The sequence below is a fragment of the Herpailurus yagouaroundi genome, unplaced genomic scaffold (genome assembly GCF_014898765.1).
Source record: "Herpailurus yagouaroundi ecotype Mexico unplaced genomic scaffold, PumYag 184, whole genome shotgun sequence".
NCBI lineage: Eukaryota > Metazoa > Chordata > Mammalia > Carnivora > Felidae > Herpailurus > Herpailurus yagouaroundi.
In genome coordinates this window covers 9,300,029-9,316,274 of record NW_024412415.1, presented here as the reverse complement: position 1 = coordinate 9,316,274, position 16,246 = coordinate 9,300,029, and the positions used below count along the sequence as shown (strand labels likewise).

Sequence of the window (16,246 nt, the reverse complement as noted above, 5' to 3'; positions counted from 1 at the left end):
ATATATATATATATATATATATATATATATATATATATATATGCTCTAACCTCCTTCTCAACCATAGAAGATAAGATTTGAAAATTCTTTTAACCTTTTGAGAATTCTTCCATCCATAATTAGCTATAAGGGGCTTAAGATGGAAATGAACTGTTTTAACATGATATAGTGAATAAGTTTCAGTTAAAGCATGATCTGTGTTATAAACAAAAAATCAGACTGGTTATCAAACCTTTCTCCCCTTAAGAGGACTGGACCCTGGAAGATGTTCGTCGAATATCAAGGGGAAAAGGTACAAAAAGTGGACTTTGAATTTTTCTTTTTATAGCTTTGCATTGGGATTGTCATGTTTACTTTCAAATGAGTTGGGGAAAAAACTGCACTCTTTCCATGCAGTTAGGACTATCCTGAATGTTTACGAAGAGGTGATTTTTAAATGATGTTGATTTTGTATCTTTATCTACCTGACCTCTCCAGGTCTCTTCAGCACCTCCACTCTACGTAGTATCTTCCAGTCGATCCTGCCGCTTGCCACTACCCTGGAGTTTGTGCCACTAAGTTGGAATACCTTGAAAGTTACCTGTTTTTAAGGAACTGTTGAGTAGCTGCCCATATAATAATAACAACAATAGCAACAGTAATAAGAATGATTTTAATCTTATTTGTCTTCCTTCAAAGGGTCTTAACCGCTTTAAAGGTAATTATTTCCCAAATTTGACTAGGCACAGTGCAACGTGGATGCCTGTGAACACACAGATGCATAAGTTACACACTGAAAATTTTGCTTTAGTATGTATGGAGTAGAGCCTGCAAATCTTTTGTTATTATTGTTTTATTGAAATTCAAAAGCTTATTTAGCTCCCCAGCCAGGGGTAAGGGAATGTGTAAGGACTTCCAATCTGTTATAGAAAGAGTATTTTAGTTACTCTGGTAGTCTGCCTTAGTATTTCTATACATTGGGACGGTAAGGAATTAATCTGAAGGAAGCAAAAGTATACACCAAGATTTTATTTTTTTAAAAAGCCATAAGATTTGTGGTATATTGACTTGAATCCCAATCCTAGACCTGTCTTTCCAGACCTGTAGAGCCTTAAGCAAACTTCCATTGCAAGTGTCCTTTTTCTTATATGTAAAACTAAGATAAAATAAACATACTGTAGTTAATATTAATACTTCACGGGGCTGTGAAAAGATCCTGTTGATAATGGATGTAAACTGCTTTGAAAAGCATTAGTCAAATATTTTTATTCTTTGGCTTCAACCTCAACCTGATCCTTACTTAAAAGTCCATGCCTTTAAGCGCACAATTACCAACCAACTGGCATGTTTACTCTTCTGGCCCATTAACACTCCCTAGCTTTGAGGTAGCTGAATATAGTTAGATTATGGCTACATAAAAAAACATCAGGCCCAGGTTGTTTTGGTCTACAGTAAGAAAGAAAAGATTCTGATGTGTGACCGAATTCTTTTGCTTACTAACATTTATGGTCTTTCTGGGAAGCAATTAGACTTCATAATAAAATGCTTAAGCAAATTTATAATTTTTAAAATCATTTTTATCATTAAATTGCATTGGAATTTAATGCAATTAAATTATGATAGAATTAAGAATGCCATCTGGGGGATGCCTGGGTGGCTCAGTCAGTTAAGCATCGTAATCTTGATTTTGGCTCATGTCATGATCTCATGGTTTGTGGGATTAAGCCCCATGTTGGGCTCTGCGCTGACAGTGAAGAGACTGCTTGACATTCTCTCTCTGCTCCTCCCCTGCTCATGTGCGCGTATGCTCTCTCTCAAAATAAATAAATATACATTAATGAATAAAAAAATAATGCCATCTGGAAAGTTAGAGTTATCCTGTCAGTTTTGAGGTGTCAAATAGTCTTTATCACTTTTTTTCCAGATAAATCCCATTCAAAAATAGCAAGTTTGAAATAAGGATTTGAAATATCCCTTAATCAATTAAAGAAGCTGTTGTAAAAGCAGGAAACAAGTCTCAAGATATGATCACAGTAATTTTAACAATTTATACAGTTTTGGTTGTTAACATTAATATTAACAGAATAAAAACAACAAAAAAAGCTCAATGTTAGCTATAGTTCTTTCATATCAAGAAGAGACCAACTAAATACCAAATGTAATGAGTACAAGTGTGTGTGTGTGTGTGTGTGTTTGCGTGTATGTGTGTGTGTATGCGTGTTAGGTGATCAGGCTACAGGAAGGAAAAAAAAGGCAAGAAACAATGGACAGAAATCAAATGCTTAACCATCATCTTCACAGTTCCTATAAAGAACCAAAATTAAGGAGTCAGGGGTGCCTGGCTGGCTTGGTCAGTAGAACACCCAACTCTTGATCTCAGGGTTGTGAGTTCAAGCCCCATGCTGGGCGTGGAGCCCACTTAAGTGCATAGCCAAACAAAACAAAACAATACTTAAGAAGTCAAAGATTATACGGGGCGCCTGGGTGGCGCAGTCGGTTAAGCGTCCGACTTCAGCCAGGTCACGATCTCGCGGTCCGTGAGTTCGAGCCCCGCGTCAGGCTCTGGGCTGATGGCTCGGAGCCTGGAGCCTGTTTCCGATTCTGTGTCTCCCTCTCTCTCTGCCCCTCCCCCGTTCATGCTCTGTCTCTCTGTGTCCCAAAAATAAATAAACGTTGAAAAAAATTAAAAAAAAAAAAAAAAGAAGTCAAAGATTATACTAAACAGTAGGCAGACTACAGGGTTAACTTTCATAAAAAATTAAGATTAGTGGGGCACCTGGGTGGCTCAGTCGGTTAAGCATTTGACTTCAGCTCAGGTCATGATTTCACGATTTGTGGGTTTGAGCCCCTCATTAGGCTCTGTGCTGACAGCTCAGAGCCTGGAGCCTGCTTCAGATTCTGGGTATCCTTCTCTCTCTGTCCCTCTCCCACTTGTGCTCTGTTACTCTCTGTCTCTTAAAAATAAACATTAAAAAAAAATTAAAAAAAAAATTAAGATTAGTTAAACTCTGTATTAATTCAACATGAAACCAGAGCAAGCTAACACATGACATAATAGGAACTATAGAGCAAATTAAGAGAGAAAACCCTTACTTAAAGAACATTCAAATATGGTAACATTTTAAGTTTATATCCCATCTTGTTCCAAATGGTATTCAAGATGACTAGATTGGCAATTAATTCCAATTTGGTAGTGGCCTAAGTTATGGAGAATCCAAATCATTAGAAGCAACTCTTTAGGAGGAAAAAATCTTGATTCTGGAACCGGAAAGGCGTAAGGAAATAACAAGATAGGCTGAAATCGAAGTCCTATGGAGAAAGGTGGATTTAGCCTGAATTCCCTTACCTTTCATCAGAACATAGGATGAAGCAATTCTCTACAAAAATCAACTTATTTAAAACTTCTTAAGAAACTTCAGGGGTGTTTTTATTTTTAATCTCAAATGTTATTTAGTAAAAGCTTAGTTATCAGAGTCATTAGTCAAAGGGTTGCATTATAAATTAAGATCATTTTGTCAAGTCCATCTTTTGGCATACAGCACCCAGAACAAATTCACTTTACATTACACATCACAGCACAGTTTTAAAGACAGTCTCCACAATTCACAAAATCCATGCACATGCACAGAAAAGCCATTTGAAGCATCACCTTTAGATAGCAGGTTAACAGCTCAAACTGCGCCACAAGACTGCATCTTAAAGTTCTCTTTGATCAGTTACTGAGCTCGGGTCCTGATGTTAAATCTTCATTTTTAGTAAGCAGATTAGAAAGGAAGAGATTGAGAGGATGAAATGCAGAAAATAGTGAGTGCCAGTCAAACAGAACAGAAACAGGTTTAGAGCTCTAAAAAACATAATGCATTTAAATTCCTGCCTGGTTTCATAGAAACAATGAACATCTGAGAATCTAGATAAAAAGAAAAACAGGAAAATAATTTAAACCAGAGTATGCTTCATTTTTCCTAAGAATGTGTGGGTGATGATATTCTTACCTAAAATTATGAAAATTAGTATGAAGAGAAGGCAAAAACTAACGGGAGAGGTCCTAAAACTTTTTTTCTTGGTGATTACAGATTTCTCCTCATTATTTCTATTATATATTTTATTTGCATTTTAATTTTTAAAAATCTTTTTATACGTCTAATTCTCCCATCAGCCAACAAGTTTCTTAAAGACATTCAACCAACAAGTATTTATTGAACACCTACCAACATACCAGGTCAGACACACACAAAAAAACAAGAGTAATGACAAAACAGTGCCAGAGCTATGCCTTACTCATCTTTTTATCACCAGTGAGTAGGATGGAAGGGGCACTGAAAAGTTGACTAAAATATAAGTCAGCATTTATTTTAACAATCAGTGCTGAATTTTTACACCTCAATATGACATAAGACTTGAACAGTAGAAAATCTCTAGTACTTGAAGCTCTCTAATAAGTGGTCCAGAATTACCAATTTATCTTCAAACTATGTGTCTGACATTATAAGCATACACTGAAAAGAGGCAAGTTCAGACAGAAGAGTACCTTGTCTGAGAATAGTTAAACTGAGATACGAGAGAGTTTACTATTATGAGACTTCCCATTTCAATTATGCTTCTTTCTAAACTCTTATTAATTAGAATGACAACTTATCGGGGCACCTGGGTGGCTCAGTTGGTTAAGCATCTGACTTCAGCTCAGGTCATGATCTCACACTCTGTGAGTTCAAGCCCCACATCAGGCTCTGTGCTGACAGCCCAGAGCCTGGAGTCTGCTTCGGATTCTGTCTCCCTCTCTCTCTGCCCCTCCCCTGCTCAGGCTCTGTCTCAAAAATAAATTAAAAAAAAAAAAAAAAAAAAAAAAGAATGACAGCTTATCAAAGTTACTGTCAAAGATAATAGAACTTTTAAAAGATCTGTGCTATCTGTGCTACAGTTCAAATAGTAGCAAGCTAAGAGAATGACACTTATTCACGATTTTAAAGTTTAATCCTGGTAGTCCTTTAAATTAGCTAAAATTAAAATTCCCTTCTAATACAGGGTTCTGTTAAGTAAAGCTATTTCCAGGTCTCTTTTGTTTACTGAGCTGGTTTCAATGAATACTACTGAACAAAAGAAATCTCAAAGAACAAATCTATCCAATACACTTTCTATATAGAAATACATCTAACAATGGCAACAACAAACAAGTTCATTCTTTTCTTGCCAAAGTCAAGCAATGTAGCATATAGTTAAAAGCTGTGGCTGTAGCTGGTTTTGAAACTCAGCTCTTCCATTTCTAATGTAAGTTTTTTGTGCCTCTGTTTCCCCATATGTAAAATGGTGCTAAGAAGAGAATCTATCACATATTAAGGTTACTGTTAGGATTAAATTTAAAGTGTTCAGAATAATAAGCGCCTAAATTAATAAAAAAGGCCCACAAATCTTATCCAAACCCTTGGATGTGAGACATTTTGAGCAGTACCACATAATCAGTAAATACCTGGATATTTCTATAGTGAAGCAAATTAACACTTACATGAAGTGTGATAAAGATCATGAACAGTTTCAGTTCCCATCACATTTTATAGCCTAATTAATGGGTTGTGGCACCACATTATGAGGAAAAAAAAAAACAAACCAAAAACTTGGTTCTCGGAGTTTTTCAGATTTCTGAGTGGAAGATTAGGATATTGTGTATCGAGTTTTTATTACTACCAGAATTACCACTAGCCTTATACGATCCTGTGTCCGCCTTTGAGAAGCTCATGTTATGGCTATTTATATGATAAGCCTAACTAAAACCCAGATTAGCAGATAAAATTAGAAAGATCAAGACACTGGCAGGAATAATAGTAGACAGAGCTGAGGACAAGAGATACCATAGAGGCCACGGATTTAATGTTATAAGAAGAGAGAGGTGTAAGGAAGGCAGTTAAAATCGGACATCTTTAAACTAAAATATCACTCTCTTCCCTTCAGGGAAAAATCCTTCTGTTATAGGAGCACCTTAACTCTTATCTGTCAAGAAGTGCCTTCCTCTCTGGACCTACTGAGAAAGGGTTCTCAGAGGTGAGAGGCTGCAGACAGCTTCAGGACCATACTCTACCTTCTCTCTCACCAGTGTCCCAGAAAATCCTGCCTATGCTTGGTTTGAATATACAAAGTGAGATAGTACTTACTAATAATTAATACTTCTATAGCTCCATTCCCTTCTTATTATATCAGATCATCTTAGGATTCACTGCTCTTTCTGTTTACCAACCCTAGACTCAGAGCTGATTTTGCTCTACATTCTAGGGATGTCTTCTTTCTTCTTGCTCTTCTCCTAATAGGTAATCTCAAGGAAATTCATTAGACTTTTCTCCTCTGGACTTTTTTTATTTATTTATTTATTTTTTTTTTACATTTATTTATTTTTGAGAAACAGAGTGAGACAAAGCGTGAACGGGGAGGGGCAGAGAGAGTAGGAGACACAGAATCTGAAGCAGGCTCCAGGCTCTGAGCAAGGGGTCAGCACAGAGCCTGATGCGGGGCTCGAACCCACAACCTGTGAGATCATGACCTGAGCCGAAGTCGGACACTCAACCGACTGAGCCACCCAGGCGCCCCTCTCCTCTGGACTTTCAAGAGGATACACAGAACACAGGAGAAAAGCACAAGTTTACAATCCATAGTTAAGAGTTTAGATAAAAATGGGGCACCTGGGTGGCTCAGTCGGTTAAGCAACGGACTTCGGCTCAGGTCATGATCTCATTCATGGTCTGTGGGTTCGAGCCCCACATTGGGCTCTGTGCTGACAGCTCAAAGCCTGGAGCTTACTTCGGATTCTGTGTGTCCCTCTCTCTCTGCCCCTCCCCAGCTTACACTCTGTCTCTCTCTCTTGAAAATAAACATTAAAAAAAATTAATGCATTTCTAATGCATTTAGTGCATTTCTAACTTGTTTGCTTAAACCATCTGCTAAACCCTGTCAAGTCATAGTTATTTAAATATACGCTTTCAGAGAGTCAAACAAGGTCCAAACAGGTCAACAGATTTGTCTTAAAATAGAAGCCAGTGGACAAAACTACTGTCAAATCTTAATTTCTTACGACCAAAACACTAAAGTTGACCAATAAACAATTCTATATTCTTTGGTAGAAATGGCTAAGAATGCTGTCACATGAAAAATTGTCTATAAGTATGACAATATAACAAAAGTTCCCCCATTCCTAACTCCTTTGAGAAGTAAAAATGCTGAGAAAACTAGATGAAGTACTAATGTTTATGAAGCTCTTCAAAAATGAATTCTCTCAGCAGTAAGGGTGGTCATTCAATTTCCAGGCACTGTCATTTCAACTAAGGGTAAAGTTCAAAGTTGTTTCGTTAACAAACAGAAGGGAAGATAATGGTTGACTGCCTTAGGTAAAACCTCATCTTGGTTGAAATACATAGAATATTCGTCAACACCATGGAGTTTGGTTTACCAAAGAGTAAGTAGAGAATTTAAATATTCATAATGGAGTGACCAAAAACAATGATCCCTTTCAAATATAATCTTATATACCATACACAAAAAGTTTGAAGACTTTTCATCTCCTAGTTTATTAGAGACTTCAAATTTTCAGACTTCTTTGATTTTTCCTTGTGTTTGACACACAATCAATTGCTTTAAAATAAATTCCCTTTGACTTACAGTTTTTTCTCTAATCTCATTAACAAGGCCTCACCTCACAGGCCTAGATTATAAAAGATTCCTAACTAGTCCCCAAGTGTGCAGTTATATATTCCACTCCAATCCATCAACCCCTCAGTCTGCCTACTTATGTCTTATTTTTCACTTCTACTCTATATGAATCATGCAGCTAAGTCAAGCTTCTCTATAATTTCTGTTTACATTAGGAAATGCCCCCTAGTTCTTCCATGTCCATCCAAATCCTTCTAACACTCAGAGTCCAACTCAAGTCCGATCTCTCCTGTAAGATTTCTCCAAACCAAATTTTATCAGTTCTGTACCCTTAGCTTTAGCTGACATGTGATCTAGCACTATTATTTATTTTTTACTTCTCTGCTATTCTTCCTCATATATCTAACCACATGGTAGGTCTTTTGAAGACAGGATCCAAATCCTTTACTCCCTTGGCAATCCCTCATGTGCCTACCATAAAATATATATTTTGTTAATACTCTTTGTTTGAGAGGAAAAGACACTAATTCCATCCTGCTATATATTATCCAGATGTAAATTTCCTCCATTATATTTCATACATTATTAAAAAATGAAATTGCGACTTGATCCCAGAAAAGACCAAATTTAGGCCATGGTTTTTAGTGAACATGCCCATTTTCATGAAAAGGCTGATCTGCCTGAAGGAAAAATGGCTTAAATTTATCTCACAAAGTTCCGTATATAGGCCCAGTCACACCTCTGACCTTATCGGAGGGGTGGGTGGGGATGCTCTCACTTTAATTTTAAAAAGATCTTGATTTCTCAACTCACCTATTACATGGGCAGACACAAAGGCCACAGCACTTGTTGAGTTCTGTTAAAGTCTTCTCTGCCTCTCTCATGTCTTTATTTATTTGGTCCATGCCTTCTTCTATGCGGTTTAGTTGTTCTAAGAATAAGGTGGGGAAGTTACATTTTGTTTTACAGTCCCAGTACCAACCAGAAAACACTATTATTATGAATAGCAAACCTCAATTTTGAACCCACCAATAATCCATCATCCCAGTGACTGTATCAGTGCCAGAAAGTACTGCATATTGTCCAACATGAAAACAATCTTTCACAAACTGATTTTGAGGCAGTGGCCTCTTACTGTGGGAAGATTTGTTCTAAAGAAATTTGTGTAAGAGGAGCATGTGAGAGTTTTTAGAGATCACCCCTGAAACCAAATAAAGTATACTTTGACCAGACCAGGTCCCTAGTGTTTTATCTCTGGATAAGTTCAAAACCTGAGGGCTATCGTAAGTCTGATAAAAACTAGGCCAGAGGGGCACCTGGGTGGCTCATTCGGTTAAGTGTCCGACTTCAGCTCAGGTCATGATCTCAAGGTTCACAAGTTCAAGCCCTGTGTCAGGTTCTGCGCTGACAGCTCAGAGCCTGAAGCCTGCTTCAGATTCTGTGTCCCCCTCTCTCTCTGCCCCTTCCCCACTTGTATCCTGTTTCTCTCTCTCAAAAGTGAAAAAAAAAAAAAAAAATTAGGCCAGATTGCTCAGGGGCAACTCAAATAGAATATTTCCAAGCTCACCCAAATCTAAACCTGTTTAAGGTCTTAACCTGATTTCTGAAAAGGATGCAAGAATATCATAGTATCTAATGTACATATGACAAATGCACACAATAAATCCTGCTACTGGACAAGTACTTGGTATACAATTGGGCACTGTCATCCCCACCTCAAATAGGCAATTAACACGACATAATTCAGAAAAAAGTAAACCTATCACTTTTATCTTACACAGAGAAGTCACTCCCCAAGGCTTAATTTTCAACATGGCTGATTTGAAAGGGCTTTCTGGTATTCTAAGTCAAATCAAGGGTTTTTGCCAATGACTGCAACTCACCCCCTTGTTCATCCAGCATAGTGATAGTCTTGATTCCTGCATCCTGAGACTAAAAGAAGGGAAAAAAGCTGATAGCACTAAAAAACAAAAGCAACAGAAACAAAGACTACAAGGCCCAATAGCAAGAGATAATCATTTAGAAACCTAAGTTCTCAGAGGATTAAAGCTACAGAGAAAACTAATATCCCAAACCAACTTTAACTATTCACCATGCCCCAATAAAATTAAATCACTAATTCATGGTGAATTGATCTTCCTTATCACATTCTAATACTGTCAATGAGAGAAACAAAAAAGGTCCATTAGTGTATGGTTTGACAATTTCAGCAACTGCTGTTTCAAATAATAAAGCTTACTGATACCATATCCTTCTGACTCTTAACAGAAATCCCAGCTTATGCTATCAAGATCCCTCTTATACAATTTCTGTACTTAACTTTAATGATTAAAGTTTCTTTCTTACCTCAATGGCTAAACCCAGCATTCTCCTTGTGCTTTCCAGAGACTAGGGAAAAATATAGGGTTTTAGTATTCTAAAATATGTAGCCAAAAAAAAAAAAAAGAAAGAAAGAAAAACCTGATCATATATTCATGATGCTATTCTATTTTTAGATACTGCCAGCCCACCCAACCTTCCCTTTAAAATAAACAAACAAAACAAAAAAATAAAGTTGAGCACTATAATTTTAGTTATTTTCTTCCTACCAGGTGCTCCATGAGAGAAAATTTGGAGGCATTTATAAAAGTTTAATGTAGGCAGAATCAAGGTATATAACACAGACATCAGAAATTCTGTTAAATTAAATGTTTTCAATTCCTCTAATTTAGAGTATTTTGTTGTAAGTAATTGTTAAACAATGATTATCTGAAAAAAAAAAAACAAAAAAACCCAAATTGCTTTCATTTATTTAGCTTTCAGTGAGCTGAAAAACTAAGGGGCCAGCAATGGCATTCTGAGGCAAATGCATTCTTGGACATAAAGTGACGGGGAGGTCAAAATGGACCTCTAAGAAGGTCCTTTCATCCCTCAACTGAAAGAGAATTGCTGGGGTGCCCAGGTGGCTCAGTCGGTTAAGCATCCAACTTTGGCTCAGGTCATGACCTCGTGGTTCTTGAGTTCGAGCCCTGCGTAGGGCTCTGTGCTGCAGATTCTGTGTCTCCCGCTCTCTCTTCCTTTCCCCAACTCATGCTCTGTCTCTGTCTCTCAAAAATGAATAAACAGTTTTAAAAAATTAAAAAAAAAAAAAAGAAAATTACTTATTCCAAGTAAAATATTTACCTCATCAGTAACCTGGTGGGCTCTCAGCTGAATTTCTTCTGATGACAGATTATCCATGATGAATTAAAACTTTTGATAAGCACAGAAACTGAAACGTGGATATTCTGTAATAATAAGGATATAAAAAAGTTTGAGCAAAGAGTATGGATCTATGGAATTCAGGATACTTATCTGGAAAACAGGATAAAATAACCTATCTGTATCTTTATCCAGCTAGTTATCTGTCACAGGTGAGGAAATTATGGCCAAGGAAGGATAAATAGTTGGTTAAATGCTAATTAGCACCAGAGGAGAACCTGAAACTCAGGTTTCAGGACTTCTAGTGAAATGCTATTTCAAAGAGGAAAGTGGTCTCTCTACTTTGAGGACCACATACTAGAAGACAAGCTTTAAAAGATTATTAAAATGAATTCTTGGTTATAAAATGTTCTTCATACATTATTTGAATACGAAAAAGCAATAAGGTGAAGAGTCTAAGTTAGGTAATATTCCATTAATAAAGTAACAAAATTCAAAGTCATGTGCCTGAAGAACACAGGAAACATTCTAGACATGTGCCAGTTGTCCAGGCCACTAATTAGAGAAAATGAATTATTTTCATTCTTAACAAGAAAAGGGTAATGTTAATGTAGAACTCAGAACAGATTTTTCACAGTGGATTCTCCCTTTCCAATTATATTGTTTCTTGTTTTAGTGAAGCCCCTAAGAAACGCAAAAATTCTTTCTCCTATACATAGTAATTTAGTAACTCATAACTCAGAAAGAGAAGATTCATAGACATTCATACTAAACACAAAACAGTTACTAGGTGTTATTCAGTACTACTGTTGTGTATCCCTCTTTGAAAAGTCATATGGAGTAGTAACTACTGTGTTACACCTCTAGGTTGCTTTCCTTTCATTATATTTGTTAGCTTTGTGTTATTTTTTTTCTGTTATTACATTTTTGAAAACAAATTTTACCAAAGCTCTGTGTCAGTGACACAGATAAAGTTCTGAATTTACCCTCAGGGAACAAGGGTAATGATTGTCTGAGTTTGAGGGGGGTGGGTAGTGTTACTGGCATCTAACAGGTAGAGGCCAGGAATGCTGCTAAATATACCATAATGCTCCTAGAGACAGCCCTTTGCAACAAACGATTAACTGGCCCCAAATGTCAAAGTGCTGAAGTTGAGAGGCACCCTGCCATGGAGTATACTCAATGACCGGTAGGGAACCTAGTTAACCAGGAATATACTAGACTAAATCCTTGGAAGACAGTGATTTTGTTATATATATATATATATATATGTGTGTGTGTGTGTGTGTGTGTGTGTGTGTGTGTGTGTGTGTATATATATATATTTTTTTTTTTTTTTTAAATCTCTAACACCTAATATATTGGATCTGACAGTTGGTACTCCAGCAAATGTGTGCTGAATGAACACATAAGCAGAAAAACAAGGTGCATTCTCAAAATATTTATGTAGATTTTAGAAACAAAGCTACATATACCAGTAGCACTAAGCCTGCAATTATCCACTAGAAACACAAAGCAAAAATTGCCATTACAAGTGTATGATCTGAAATGGCTTGCTAGTCACACACAAATCTTTTTAGTCACATCCATTACTAACCATCACTTTTAGTAGAATCATCACTCATAAAACAAAAAACAACAATATTATATTCTCAGTACAGAAAGGCACTGCATTTGGAGTCCTGTTTATTTATTAACTCCTATCGTGGCTGTTTTAGGTTTAATTAAGATTTTGAACCTTTCTTTATTAAAGCCTTTAATGCTCATGAAAAAATGATTATTAATTACTATTAGTAATAAAAAGTATTACTGCAAAAGCTACAGATTTAACTTCATATCTTGCTTGCCACTGTAGGACTCTGGTTCTGGCAAAAGGTTCATGTACTAAGATATATAATCAAGATACAAGGTCTTTCTTGAATTAAGAACTATTCATTCATAGGTAGAAGCATAAATAGGACCACATGCTTTATTACTTTGACCCTTTAGCTTTATCAGAGATATGTTCATGCTACAGTTTTCTCGTCTGTCAATCTTTTATAGTTACAATTATGAAAAGTTGTTTTTGTAATCTCTCACCTTCAGATTTTTGTACACCTTTCATTTCTATAATACCTTGTCTGCCTTCCCAGGTAACTTGTTTCTCCATTACTTTCAGAGCCCCAACAAGATACCTTTCAAAGCCTGCTCTTACCAGGCAGAATGCTCCAAAGTTGTCTATACCTCCTCAATGCCCAATAGAACAAAAAAGTGATATGAAAAGTAATACATGCTAATCAAGCAGTGCCTGGAAGTGACACCCTTAGTCAAGTTTCCCAATACAGTGTCCCATGGGTAGGAATGTATTTTGGGCATATGATGCCCAGATCTCTCAAATTGTATAATTTCATAATTCTACTCCTATTTGCTATCTTCCTATCCTAGTGAAAATCGGCAAAACACGTAGGTTGAAGGAGAGGCTTGAATGTAAAACTGACCTCTGTCAAACTAGAAGATTCCTTCTAATTATACACACACACACACACACGAAGGCAGATACAGCTGGGAGGCAGAAATGAAGAATTACTCCTGGCATGGCAATGGACTCATTTTGAGAGACACAACCTTTGGTGAACTCAAAGTTCTGCCTAGTATTTCTTTTTTTCCTCCCCTGAGCAGATGGCGCACAAGACAAGAAACAGACTTATGTAAAGTTCTCACACACGTTTGACAAGCTGATATCAGAACACAGCTGCCTAAGACCTCTACTCTGGATTCTTGAGGGTGTTGAACACATGGTTACAGTAAAAGGGAGTAAAAGAGACAAAGCAGAATTATAGGGGAAGGACAAAGCAACAATACTTCCAAGGCTCTTATTAGCTTTTACTAAACTGCTCTGAAGCGTCAGGCAGGGTGCAACCTAGAATTAGTTATATAGCTTTACTCATATTTATTATTATCTCCAGGAGTTTTTCCTTATGGAGTCAGGAAAAGACTACCCAGAATGTTGTAGTAATGAGAATTAGAGGGAATGCCTAGTGGCTCAGTCAGTTAAGCCACTGACTCTTGCTTTCAGCTCAAGTCATGATCTCACAGTTCATGCATTTGAGCCCCATGTCAGGGTCCATGCTGACAGTGCAAAGCTTGCTTAGGATTCTCTCTCCCTCTCTCTGCCCCTTCCCTGCTCTCTCTCTCAAAATAAGAAAATAAACTTAAAAAAAAGGGGGGGGGGCTTAGAGCGGCAACTGAATGGCTCAGTCGGTTAAGCGTCTAATTTCCACTCAGGTCATGAGCTCACAGTTCCTGAGTTCAAGCCCTGCGTTGGGCTCTGTACTGACAACTCAGAGCCTGAAGCCTGCTTCAGATTCTGTGTCTCCCTCTCTCTCTCTGCCCCTCCCCCATTCACACCGTCTTTGTCTCAAAAATAAAACACACAAAAAAGTTTTTTAAATTAAAGCTGGGGGAGAGGAAGGAAAATGAAATGTCTCTTGACACAAATATCCCATTAAACTTTGTCTTCGGGGTACCTGGGTGGCTCAGTCAGTTAAGCATCTGACTTTGGCTTACGTCATGATCTTGTGGTCCGTGAGTTTGAGCCCCACGTCTCTGTGCTGACAGCTCGGAACCTGGAGCCTACTCAGATTGTGGCTCCCTCTCTCTCTGCCTCTCCCCTGCTTGTGCTCTGTCTCTCTCTTAAATGTAAAATAAAACATAAAAAATTTTTTTTATTAAAAAAAAAACCTTAGTCTTCTTATATATAATCTAACAGGTTAAATATGTGTCATTTTTTTTTTTTAATTTTCTTTTCAACGTTTATTTATTTTTGGGACAGAGAGAGACAGAGCATGAACGGGCGAGGGGCAGAGAGAGAGGGAGACACAGAATCGGAAACAGGCTCCAGGCTCTGAGCCATCAGCCCAGAGCCCGATGCGGGGCTCAAACTCACGGACCGCGAGATCGTGACCTGGCTGAAGTCGGACGCTCAACCGACTGCGCCACCCAGGCGCCCCAATATGTGTCATTTTTGTCAATATTCCTGGAACTTAATATACTATGCTAATTGTGAGTGTAGTATATGCTCCCTTTGAAAGATAAAAGCAAGAATTTCCCTAGCACTTTTACACTGTATCTCCCTTAATTTGGTTAATTTGGGCTTACTAGAAGACTCCTAGTTTACCTTAATTTCTTTTTATAAACTTTGGAGTGGGGAAGAAGAAATATTCACTGAGTACCTTAGTATATATCATGTACCCTACTAAGTACTTATATACATCATTATCTTTACTATGCCACCTTATAGATGGGCAAAATAAGATTCCAGTAATTTGCCCAGGGTGACTGAATCAGTAAAGAGCTGATTTATTATTTTTATTTTTAAGAGAGAGAGAGAGAGAGAGCAAGACTGAGGGGAGTAGGGGGGAAAGGGACAGAGGGAGAGAGAATCTCAAGTAGGCTCCACACTCAACGAGGAGCTCAACACAGGGCTCAATCCCACAACCCGGGGATCATGACTGGAGCCAGAATCAAGAGTCAGACGCTCAACCCACTGAGCCACCTGGGTGCCCTGTTTTTTGTCTTGTTTTGTTTTGTTTTCTTTTTGAGCAGACTTATTATTCAAGTATGGATACTCTGAAACCAAAGATAATTCATGGTCTGGTAACTAGTCTTACTGTTGGATGCATCTTCCCTTAACAAACATCAGATGTTATGAGAACTGCTGAATATCAGAAAATAGACTAACTACCCTACCCGATGGCTCATTCTGAAATTTAATATAAATATATAATATACATAATATACATATAATAAAACCATAAAAATTCTTCAACAGACTCAAAAACAGTTAAACTAAAGGAAGAACTGGGGTGCCTGGCTGGCTCAGTCAATAGAGCATGCAAATTTTGATCTTGAAGTTGTAAATGTGAGTTCCACGTTGGGTGTAGAGATTACTTGAAAATAAAATCTTAAAAACAAAATTAAAGAACTTGAAAGACAAAAGTTATCATGGTTTTCAGCTGTTTTAAAATAATTAAGAATCTGAAATTACATTAATTTAGGGGCGCCTGAGTGGCTCAGTTGGTTAAGAATGCAACTTCAGCTCAGGTCATGATCTCACAGTTGAGGAATTCGAGCCCTGTGTTGGGGGGCTCTGTGCTGACAGCTCAGAGCCAGGAGGCTGCTTTGGATTCTGTATCTCCAACTCTCTCTGCCCCTCCCCCACTTGTGCTCTGTCTCTCTCAAAAATAAACATTAAAAAATTTTTTTTTAATGAAATTACATTAACTTTGAAAATAATACTATTGGGAATAAGGGATATAAAGAAAAAAGTCTTAGAACTGAATCAACAGGAGTTCGAGGTCTTCACCGATAAAAATCAGGAAGTAATAATATAATCAGGAAGTATATATATATATATATATATATATATAACATATAATAAATATAATCAGGAAGTAATCAGGAAGTAATCAGGAAGTAA

At 37.3% G+C, this 16,246-nt stretch overlaps 1 protein-coding gene across 5 annotated transcripts in view; it reads right to left on the bottom strand.

Annotated features, from left to right (window-relative positions):
• SNAP23 (synaptosome associated protein 23) overlaps positions 1-16,246 on the bottom strand; it is a 39,855-nt gene that overhangs the window by 7,945 nt on the left and 15,664 nt on the right. For 3 of the 5 annotated variants that reach the window (XM_040492440.1, XM_040492438.1, XM_040492439.1), the window contains exons 2-6: positions 10,771-10,874; positions 9,955-9,996; positions 9,492-9,540; positions 8,422-8,539; positions 3,854-3,886 (exon numbers count right to left, since the gene is read on the bottom strand). In XM_040492440.1, coding sequence (XP_040348374.1) covers positions 3,854-3,886; positions 8,422-8,539; positions 9,492-9,540; positions 9,955-9,996; positions 10,771-10,827 — 299 coding nt within the window. In that variant the 5' untranslated portion in view covers positions 10,828-10,874. The remainder of the gene's footprint in view (positions 1-3,853; positions 3,887-8,421; positions 8,540-9,491; positions 9,541-9,954; positions 9,997-10,770; positions 10,875-16,246) is intronic. The other 2 variants (XM_040492441.1, XM_040492443.1) reach the window with 1 other exon arrangement.